The sequence below is a fragment of the Rattus norvegicus genome, chromosome 10, assembly GCF_021556685.1.
Source record: "Rattus norvegicus strain SHRSP/BbbUtx chromosome 10, alternate assembly SHRSP_T2T, whole genome shotgun sequence".
Lineage (NCBI taxonomy): Eukaryota > Metazoa > Chordata > Mammalia > Rodentia > Muridae > Rattus > Rattus norvegicus.
Window position 1 is genome coordinate 16,332,347 of NC_141543.1, and position 10,641 is coordinate 16,342,987.

General features: G+C 53.8%; 1 protein-coding gene across 2 annotated transcripts; it reads left to right on the plus strand.

Annotated features, from left to right (window-relative positions):
* The first annotated feature begins 1,112 nt into the window (after positions 1-1,112).
* On the plus strand, positions 1,113-9,451 carry Nagpa (N-acetylglucosamine-1-phosphodiester alpha-N-acetylglucosaminidase). Of its 2 annotated transcripts, none has more exon segments than NM_001108265.1 (10): positions 1,113-1,229; positions 1,327-1,785; positions 3,263-3,402; positions 4,742-4,850; positions 5,053-5,181; positions 5,814-6,019; positions 6,116-6,163; positions 6,928-7,029; positions 7,122-7,185; positions 8,679-9,444. In NM_001108265.1, coding segments are annotated over 10 exon segments (1,554 nt in total). In that variant the 5' UTR covers positions 1,113-1,143; the 3' UTR covers positions 8,890-9,444.
* Positions 9,452-10,641: the final 1,190 nt, after the last annotated feature.

The following is a 10,641-nucleotide window of genomic DNA, read 5'->3' on the forward strand; positions in this document are numbered from 1 at the left end:
GGTTATGGTTTGGATACTGGAACTCATCAGTGTCTTTGATAGAATGCCTTTGGTCACAAGACAGGGTTCCTACAGATGACCTTGCTCAGTCGGTCTGTCATCACAAAGAGCAAAGAAAGAATGTGGGGCTGCCTTGGCACCCGTGGCTCCAGAAAAGACTAAGTACCAGAATAGCCCTGCTCCCTAAACCTAAACTCAGGGAAAGAGAGCCTCCCTAGTTCCTTACGATGCAAACAAAACTCTCCACCCATCCCTATAAAGAATCACTTGTGGCTTTTTCCCACACCGGCACCCCGTTTCCAGCAGGAGTCCCTGTTGCTATTTGGAATAAACGATCCATCTATAAAGATCAGGCTCTAGTCTCTTTTTCTGCTCTTAGTCTCTTTACACTGCCTAAGAAATCCAACAAACCTGGCTGTCCTGGAACTGGCTCTGTAGAACAGGCTAGCCTTGAACTCACAGAGATTCACCTGCCTCTGCCTCCAAATGCTAGTATTAACGGTGTGCACCACCACCCGTAGGCTGCAAGCTTCTTACAAGTTGCTGCTGCGGGTTGGGGATTTAGCTCAGTGGTAGAGCGCTTGCCTAGGAAGCGCAAGGCCCTGGGTTCGGTCCCCAGCTCCGAAAAAAAGTTGCTGCTGCTGCTGCTGCTCCTCCTCCTCCTCCTCCTTCTCCTTCTTCTCCTCCTCCTCTTCCCTCTCCTCCAACCCCAACCCACTCTTCCACCTCTTCTTGTCTTTGAGACAAAGTCTCAAGTAGTCCAGATTGATCTCAGACTAGCTACGTAGCCAAGGATGACCTTTAACTTCTGGTTCTCTGCCTCTCCTGAATGCTGGAATTGTGGCGTGGGCCACCACTTCTGGTTTGTCAGCACAGAAGGAAACTAGGGCTTCAAGCATTCTAAGCAAGTCCTGTACCAACTTACACCTCGCCAGCATCTGTTCTTGCAATTTTCTGTAAGTTTGACATAATATAAAAATAAAAAGCTATCTATCTCCCTTCCAGCCTTACCCTCCCTGATGGACTTCGAACGCATAATCTCAAACACAGAAAGGTATTCAGGTCCTTGGTACCTGAAAGCACCCAACAGCCTGGCCTGGAATCACGTGGGGCGAGCCCACGTGACCGGAGCACCAAGCCAATATGGCGGCGCCCAGGGGGCCGGGGCTGTTCTTCAAACCCGCGCTGCTCGGTTTGCTTGGGGTGGCGTGGTGCAGCTTAGGCTTCGGGTGAGTGCAGCCGCCAGGACCAGCCTGGCTGGGGTGCCCCTCTCCTGAGTGCTCTCAGGCACAGCCCTCAGACCTCACGATCGTCCCGTCCCCGCAGGGTTTCCCGAGACGATGACCTGCTGCTGCCTTACCCACTCGCGCGCAGACGTCCCTCGCGGGACTGCGCCCGGGTGCACGCAGGCAGCCCAGAACAGGAGAGCTGGCCTCCGCCACCCACGAACCCCGGCGCCAGCCACCGCGCGGCCGTGCGCACCTTTGTGTCGCACTTCGAGGGACGCGCGGTGGCCGGCCACCTGACGCGGGTGGCTGACCCCCTACGCACTTTCTCGGTGCTGGAGCCGGGAGGACCCGGAGGCTGCGCGCAGAGGCGTCGCGCTACTGTGGAGGACACAGCCGTCCCGGCCGGTTGCCGCGTCGCTCAGAACGGTGGCTTCTTCCGCATGGGGACTGGCGAGTGCTTGGGGAATGTGGTGAGCGACGGGCGGCTGGTGAGCAGCTCTGGGGGACTGCAGAACGCTCAGTTCGGTATCCGACGCGACGGGACCTTAGTCACCGGGTGAGGAGGCTGGGAACCCCGGAGCTATCGAGGGCAGAGGGTCTCTGATGTTCTTTTAGAGCCAGGCCCCCGAGCCCAGGTCACCTAACCAAGCTTCCTGTCATTCATCTTCAGAGTAGTGACGCTGACACCTTCCTTCCTTTAAGTTTACTTATGTGTCACGGATCGCTCGTTCTGTGATCAGGCCGTGTATGGGGCCTTGGGGAGGCGACCATGAGCCTGAACAGTTTGTGCCATAGTAAACTTTGCCTAGTATTAGAGAAAACAAACATTTCGTGTTCAGCAAAGCCATGGAATCAGTTGGAAATAGTGTAGAGTTATGGAGAAGTCCAAGACAACTAGATGGGGGCCTTTTGCTGTCTTGGATAGAAATCCAGGGTAGGCAAGGAGCTTGTTAAGAGCTGCCTTTGGCATTTTCTGTAGTATCTCTTGAAATTTGACAGCAGCCTGAGTTGACCGCAGGCAGGCAGGAGTAGGAGGTAGCGCCATCTAGTGTTCCAGCTCTTTTCCAAGGTTCCGTTTTGCCAAGGCTGGGAAGTGGGCTTTCCCCAGCTCTTAGCAGCCCTTGGTTGCAATTTCTAGGTCTGCCCATGTATCTGATTCTTCATCCTTCAACAGTAGCCAGTGTGACCACTGTTGATCTTAGGTTGTCACAGACACTAAAAATTCTGACAGTGACCAGCACCTGCAGTTTCTCTCCCCTGGCTCTGTCCTTCAACCTCCCTACATTCCTGCTGTCTCCTGGTTCATCTCTTGGGCTCCCCTTCTGGACTTGTTGCCATGGCCACCGTCTCAGTACCTCTGTTGCTCTTTCTACACGATCCGATGGCCTGCTCACCTCCTACTTTCCTTTCTCTGTGTGTGCATCTGTGTGCGCCTGTGTGGAGGCCAGAGTTTGATTTCAGTTGTCTTCTGTTCTTCTATTTCCCTCCATCTTATTTTCTGACACAAAGTCTGAATCTAGAGCTCACTGGTTCAGTTAAACTGTCTGGCCAGCAAACCCCAGGGACCCTCCTGCTTCCCCCTTGTCCCCCAGCCCAGCACTAGGCTACTGCAAGCACACAGGAGAGCATCTTCCAGCTAACTCCCCAACTGAACTGAACACCTGCTTATATATCCAGAGAAGGGGTGTGTGCACCAGTCACTGCCCTGCCTCTTTAGAATGCACCACAGCAAAGTCCTCCTAGTCTCTCAGAGGATCTGCTCTCCTTCTGGCCTAGGTAGGAACAGTTGCAGAGTCATCTGGCACAAACCATTTCAAACAGTCCGGCTGAGGCTATGCCTTCAGGAGCGTGAGGGATCGGATGCAGTCTGTGGAGCTCCAGACGGCGGCTGGTGCTGACAGACACCTTGTCTGGTTGACTGTCTGAGGTTTGCTTAAGCAGCCGGGCAGTAGAGTCTAACAGATGCTAACTGCAGCGTCAGCACCCGAAGCTGTTCTTGCCGGTGAGTGAGCCCCCTGCCTCCCTGCTTCCAGGTACCTGTCTGAGGAGGACGTCCTGGACACGGTGAACCCATTCGTGCAGCTACTGAGCGGAGTGGTATGGCTCATCCGTAATGGAAGCATCTACATCAACGAGAGCCAAATCACCGAGTGCGATGAGACGCAGGAGACAGGTCAGCAGGCAGAGGCGTCTGGAATGCTCTCTTTTATTTATATTATATTTTGATTTGTTTACTCTGTGTGTTCAGGGGGGGCACACAGGCCAGGGTGGGGGTGGGGGAGAAGGTCGGAGGGCAGCGCCTTTTCTCCTCTCACCATGTGAGTCCTGAGTATTGAACTCAGACTGTCAAGTGTCATGGGGGGCACTTTATCCACCGAGCCACCTTCCTGACCCAGCTTTCTTCAGAGCCAGGAACAGTGTGAGTGGGCTGTTCTTTAGCTCCCAAATGTTTACTGAGCAGCTGTTTAGTGCTTGACACTATGGTGGGAGTCATGGGGGTTCAGTCTTGTGTAGGAGAAAGGGGACCGGTGGGGACCAGAAGTACAGGTATGAACAAAGTGATACAGACTTGTAGCACAGTGGTCTCGAATGGCCTAGGAGTTTGTCATAAATGCAGAACCATGAGTCCACTCTCCCTACCCCTCCCATCCAGAAACCACTGGTTAAATCCTAACCACTTGGGCGTGCAGGCACTCCCTCGACGACTCTGACGGGCGCTGAAGGTTAAGGGCCACTTGGCGATGGGCTGGAGAGTTGCCTTGGTCAGTAAAGTATTTTCCTTGAAAGTGTGAGGACCTGATCTCGAGCCCCAGAAAACAAACAGACAAACAAACAAAAGCCATAAAAAGCCAAATTCTGCGGTGCTCACTTGCAGTCCCAGGGGTGGCGAGATGGGAGAAGGGATAGTGGATCCATGGCCACATGGTGATAGTCCAAGCTAACAAGAAACCCTGTTTCAAACAGAAAGTGGACAGCACCCGAGGACCAACACCCAAGGTTATCCTCTGACCTCCCCAGGCATGTGTACCTCCACAGTAGAAAGTACTGGGGTGGGAAAGGATGCTTTGGTCCCAAGAGTCTGGCTACTTCAGGGTATAGCGTAGGGGGAGAGGAAGACTAAAGAGGCTGTCTTTGGATCAAAGGAACAAGCTATCAGAAGAACGCAGGGCAGAGGCATGTGGTTCCCAGGCAGAGTGTGGACTGCAAAGCCCTAAGGTGGAGAGTAGCTGCTGGGTGAACGGGAACAACAGAAGGGAGGCCTGGGACCTCAGGCAAGGCCTGTGGAGTTTGTTCTACTAACATTGAGGTCTCTGGAGACTGAGATCACATGAAGTGTTTTCCGGCTGTGGCATGGAAGCTCACTGGAGGTGGGGCTGGGATGTGGCTTGGCGAGCCAGTTCTTGCCTCACACGCATGAGGGAAGGAGCCCGGTACCAACAAAAGGGAGAAAGCAGGGAGCCTAAAGGGTCCGCTGGAGAGCTGGGTAACCACCCAGGGCCCTTCTCCTTCAGGTTCTTTCAGCAAATTTGTGAACGTGATGTCAGCCAGGACAGCCGTGGGTCATGACCGTAAGGGGCAGCTTATACTCTTCCACGCGGACGGACAGACGGAGCAGCGTGGGTGAGTCCCAGGGATCCTCAGGGATGTTTGCACTCAGTTCATCTGCCTTCCAGTAGTTCTGGGATGTGGGAGGGACGAGACAGCTTTCAGGCCATTTTGGAAGATTCATCAACCTCAGTGGGGGTATCTACCTACTACTAATGAAGGAAGGCTGTTAAGCCAGAGCCCACGGGCGCTCAGATACACACCCCCTTCTGGACAGCCTCAACCTGTGGGAGATGGCAGAGTTCCTGCTGAAACAAGACGTGGTCAATGCCATCAACCTGGATGGAGGCGGTTCTGCCACCTTTGTGCTCAATGGGACCCTAGCCAGTTACCCCTCAGATCACTGGTAAGAGCACCCTAACCACCTTTGTGAGAGGTGAAGCCATGCCCTGCCTCCAACCGTCTCAGTCAATACTGAGACCCTGCTGCGTGCCAGGCCCTGGGTATCCAAAAGCAAGCAGAAGAGCCAAGATCTCTTTCCTCAGGGTGCTGCACAGCCCATACTGGGAACCTGGGGCAGGTCAGGAAAGGCCTCCTTAAGGACAGCGAAGTAGGAGCTGAGGAAATGACTGGCCTGGGTTAAGGGAGCCTTCACCAGAAGGCAAACTGTACGCGATGGGGAAATCCTATAAATGGCCCAGGGAGAGGCTAGAGCTCGGTAGGAAAAGTACTTGCCTTGCAAGCAGAGGACCTGAGATCAATCTCCAAAACCCATATCAAAAGCCAGATGTGATTGGGACATGCTTGCAACCCCAGCATTGCTGAGGACGAGACAGGTGAATCCTGACACTCTGGCCAGCCAGCCTAGCCTACGCATGTGTGTATGCACACACACGCGCACACACACACACACACACAAACGCGCAAACGCACACAAATGTCAAAATGCAGAGGGAGGCAAACTGGAATGGCCTTCTTAGGCTGCGGCAGGGACCAGCGCCAAGGCTTAGGTCTCTCCTCACAACGGATCCCCAACAGCCAGGACAACATGTGGCGCTGTCCCCGCCGTGTTTCCACTGTGGTATGTGTGCATGAACCCCGCTGCCAGCCACCCAACTGCAGCGGCCATGGGACCTGTGTGGATGGCCGTTGTGAATGCACCAGCCACTTCTGGCACGGTGAAGCCTGCAGTGAGCTGAACTGCGGCCCCTCCAACTGCAGCCAGCATGGGCTCTGCACAGAGAGTGAGTGGGGAGCCCACGGGAGGGCAGTGCTCTGGCGGGACCCGTGCCAGAGTCCACCTTTATCCTTACCTGGCCTCCACGGTCTTGCTTTGGCAGCTGGCTGCAGGTGTGATGCTGGGTGGACAGGATCCAACTGCAGTGAAGGTAAGAGCTGCCAGTGGCCTGCACACGCTCCATGAGAGCCTGGCTGCGTACAGCTGTTACGATGCCTTCGCCCCTCCTACGGGCTTGGAAGTAGCCTTCAGAACCTTTTCTCGTTTCACATGTGAACCACCTTTTGTCTTCCCTGATGAAAAATTCCCACCAAGTAAGAGGCCAGATTTTCAGTATTGCCCACTCAACCCTAAGGACCAATAGCAAAAAATAAAGTGTGGCCAGGCCATGCCCCTGAGGAAGATCCATCTAAGTCCTTAACACCTGGAAAGCAGCTCCTGGTGATCCTAAGGGTGGGTAGGATCACACCAGCGTCAGCCTCGGTGGACTTCCCATTTACAGTTTCTTCATTCTTTCAAGGTCATAAGTTCTAGAGCCCACCTTAAATCTAGGCAGCGTGCTTGGTTTTTATTAGAGACAAAGTCTCGTGCAGCCCAGGCTGTTTTCTAATTGTCTGTCTAACCAAGAATGGCCTCAAACACCTGCTTCCTGCTTCCTCCTCTCAAGTGCTGGGATCCTATGCATAGCACTAGCTTATAGGGTGCTAGGAATCAAACCCAGGGCCCCGTGTATGTCAGGCAAGCATTCTAGAAACTGAGCCACAACCATTTGCAGCTTGGGGGGTTTGGGCCCCAGGGATTCAGGGGTCATCTCCTTCAGCGTGGCTGTGCACACATCCAGGAGTCAGTTTGTCCTATAACAGGAGACCACGCCACCTGAGGTAAGACCTACCTGCCACCATCTCCTTTCCACAGAGTGTCCTCTGGGCTGGTATGGGCCAGGTTGCCAGAGGCCTTGCCAGTGCGAGCACCAGCGTCCCTGTGACCCCCAGACTGGCAACTGCAGCATCTCCCAAGGTACGGAGCCTTGAAGGTTCTTGAACTGGGGACCCTTGGGCAGGTCTGGAGTAGGTGAACTCTCCCAAGCCCTTCTTTCTGATGTCTTGCAGTGAAGCAGTGTCTCCAGTCAACTGAGGCCCCACCGAGGGCAGGAGGGCTGGCCTCTTTCACCGGGTAGGTGTTTCAGCAGAGGCTGAGCCCCTATGTCCCATCCATGAGGCACGGCATCTGTCTAGGCACCAGCCAGGCCAGGAGGCTGCAGGTGATCCTCTACTTTGTAAGCTCAGAGTCGGTCATGGGTGAAACTAGCATCCAGGATTGCGAGCGAGAAGGACCCCGGGCCACTGCCCAGAGGAAGTCAAAGGGTGCAGGCCGTGGGCTTGATATCTCTGGCTGCAGACTTTATACTTAGATGCTGGAGCAGGGCTGTAGACACAGGAAGGACTCACTCTGGACTCTTCTCTGTGTTCAGGCTTTGTGCTGCTCTTGCTTCAGCTCCATCCCCACAGAACTCAAGGAAAGGATTGTGAAGCAGGGGGTGTGTGGCTCGACTGGCAGATTGATTGCCTAGTGTGCAGAAAGCCCTGGGTTCAACCCCCAGCATTTCATAACCCAGGCATGGTGGCACGTGCCTATAATTCTAGCACTTAGGAGGTAGAAGCAGAAGGGTCAGGAGTTTAAGGATATCAGGGAGTCTAAGGCCAACCTGGGATACAGAAGACAAGAGATAGATAGACAGACAGACAGATAGCAGGTTCCCGAGCTGGACCTTCTGGCACAAGCCTGTCATCCTAGCTACTCAAGGAAGCTGACACATGAGGATAGCAAATTCAAGGCCAGCTTGAGCTACAGACTGAGTTCAAGACCAACCTGGGCAACTTAGTGAGATCCTGTTACAACATAAAAAATAGATGATGTGGGGAGGCACAGACTGTAGCTCAGTGGTAGAGCAATTGCCTAGCACCCACAAGGACCCAGGTTCAATTCCCAGTACTGCAAAGAATATATTAAGAACGTCTGGGGTTGAGGATTTAGCTCAGTGGTAGAGCGCTTGCCTAGGAAGCGCAAGGCCCTGGGTTCGGTCCCCAACTCCGGAAAAAAAAAAAAAAGAACATCTGAAAGCGGTAACATTCACATTAGGTGTGTGTGTGCACGTGCGTGTGTGCATGCCAGACCACGACCTTGGTTGTCATCCTCAGTAGCTCTCCGCCTTGTTTTTCATTGACCTGAAACTCACAGGTCAGGTTAGACTTGCTAACCGGTAAGCTCTACCTTCCAACCTTCCAAGTTGGGTACCATCGTGCCTGGCTTTTGTTTTGGTTTCTCTGTGTAGCCCTGGCTGTGCTGGAACTCACTCTGTAGACCAGACTGGCCTTAAACTCACAGAGACCCACCTGCCTCTGCCTCCCTAGTGCTGGGATTAAAGGTGTGGGCCACCGCACCCAGCTCTTCTGGACTTAAATTGGGTCTTCATGTTTACAAGGCAAGCATGGGCTATTTCCCCAGCTCCTAAAAATCTGTTTAAACGTCCTCAAAACATCGGAGACTGTCTCTAGTATTCCCTGCGTGTGTCTTCTGTAAACCTAACCCCCTCCCTGCCCACAGGGCTCAGCATTCCCAGTGTGGGCTCTGGCTGTCCCCCCTCAAGTCTCTCTTTCCTGTCCCAGGACCACGTGGCTGGCACTTACCCTCATCCTAATTTTCCTGCTGCTGATCAGCACGGCCGTCAACGTGTCCTTGCTCCTGGGCTCCAGGGCAGAGAGGAACCGGCACCTCGACGGGGACTACGTGTACCACCCACTGCAGGAGGTGAACGGGGACGCGCTGGCTGCAGAGAAGGAGCAAACAGAGGAAACTTGCAACCCCTTCAAGGACTGACGGAGAGCTAGGCTGCCCCAGTGGTATGCTGCAGATAGTCTTGTCCCTGCTCCTCACCTTTACAGGGGCAGTTGTGAGGCCACTGGCATGGATGCTGTGCACCCCGCCCCTTGCCTGACCATGTGGCCCCTGTCCCCGTGCTGCGGCTCACGCCACCCCAGCAATACGGAGCTCTGGAGAGCCTGCACCTGCTTCCCTGCCTGCCTGTATCTGCTGCCCAGAGGCCTGTCTCCCACAGGGGTCTCGCCACTGCCAAAGACTCCCAGGAAGCCACTTGCAAATGGAACTCTGTGGCCCAGGCATGACAAAAGTGGCCACTCTGCTGGGCCACCTGCACAGGGGTGGAATGAAAGACTTACCCCGGGCTCAGCCACGGCGCGTGGCCGCCTCTATGCAGCCTCATCGCTGGACCGCCAGCTAGAACTCTGCATCTTGTCACAGGAGGCCCCTCATAAGAAGGGATGGGGAGGGAAGGAAGTCGCCATGTTTACAGACCTATTTTTGTTGTCTTGCTCCCTAAAGGAGTTTTCTAACACTTGAATAAATTGGGATACTAAAACGAGCCACCACCAGGGGGCGTGTGAGGTCTGAGTCCTGAGCTGCTGCTTCTCACGGGGACCTGAGGACAGCTCCAAGGGGACCTGAGGACAGCTCCCAGTACATCAGAATTCATGACGGTAGAGCAAAGGATTGGCTGAGAGAGAGCACCTCAAAATTTACCCCTAGTGATACACCTCCCTCCAGGCCCCTCCTCCTGACCCTACCCAAACAGTCCCTGAGCCTCCGGAAGCCATTCTCACTGAAACCGCCACATTCCAACCCCTACTCCCCACAGACTTGTGACCATATTACAGTGCAAAACGCTCTTAGTCCAATTTCCTCCATACTCTTTCGAGGTCTCAACACTGTTTCAAAGTCTTTTCTAAGACCCAAGGCACCCTCTTTTTTTTTTTTTTTTTTTTTTTTTTTTTTTTTTTTTTTTTTTTTTTTTTTTTTTTTGTTCTTTTTTTCCGGAGCTGGGGACCGAACCCAGGGCCTTGCGCTTTCTAGGTAAGCGCTCTACCACTGAGCTAAATCCCCAGCCCCCCAAGGCACTCTCTTAATTGTAACCTGTGTAACCTCCTGGTCATTGCCAGGAGCTGTGGTAGAGCTGACTCCAAACCCTGCAGCTCAGGGTCTGTTGTCAAGGGCTCTTCAGATCTCCGACTCCCTCAGGCTCTGCCGCCTGCAGCATACTTCTCTTTCTTGGTGCACAGCTCTCCTTGGCCGATATCTCATGGCTCTGGCACCTCTAACACCTTGGGGTCTCTGATGCAATCCAGGCCTTGCTCTCACAGCTTTATGCAATGACCTCTCAGACCCTCCCCTACAGGGTCTCCCCTTCCACACGCCTGGCCCTCGTGACTCCTCTTAACCAAGGAGGAAGTGTCCTAAAACCCTTTACTTGTATATTCTTTCATGACTCTAAAGTCAGAACCTCGAGGACAACACTGCCAGGTTTCATTACCCATGTGGGACAGAGCCTGGTCCCCTTGGGCTCATTCATTTTCAGACACTTTGATTTATTGTTGTTTTTTAGCAGAAAACTCCTCAGCCCTTTCCTTCTCACAAGTTGGAAGCAAAGAACTAGTTATGGGCGGGTGTTGCCCTGAGGGCCCCCCTCCCCACATTTCGGCTCCCACCACACCCCTCCCTACCCACTTCAGAGCAAGCCTTGGCTCCAATACTAAGTTCCCTGGTCTCTTTTTCTCC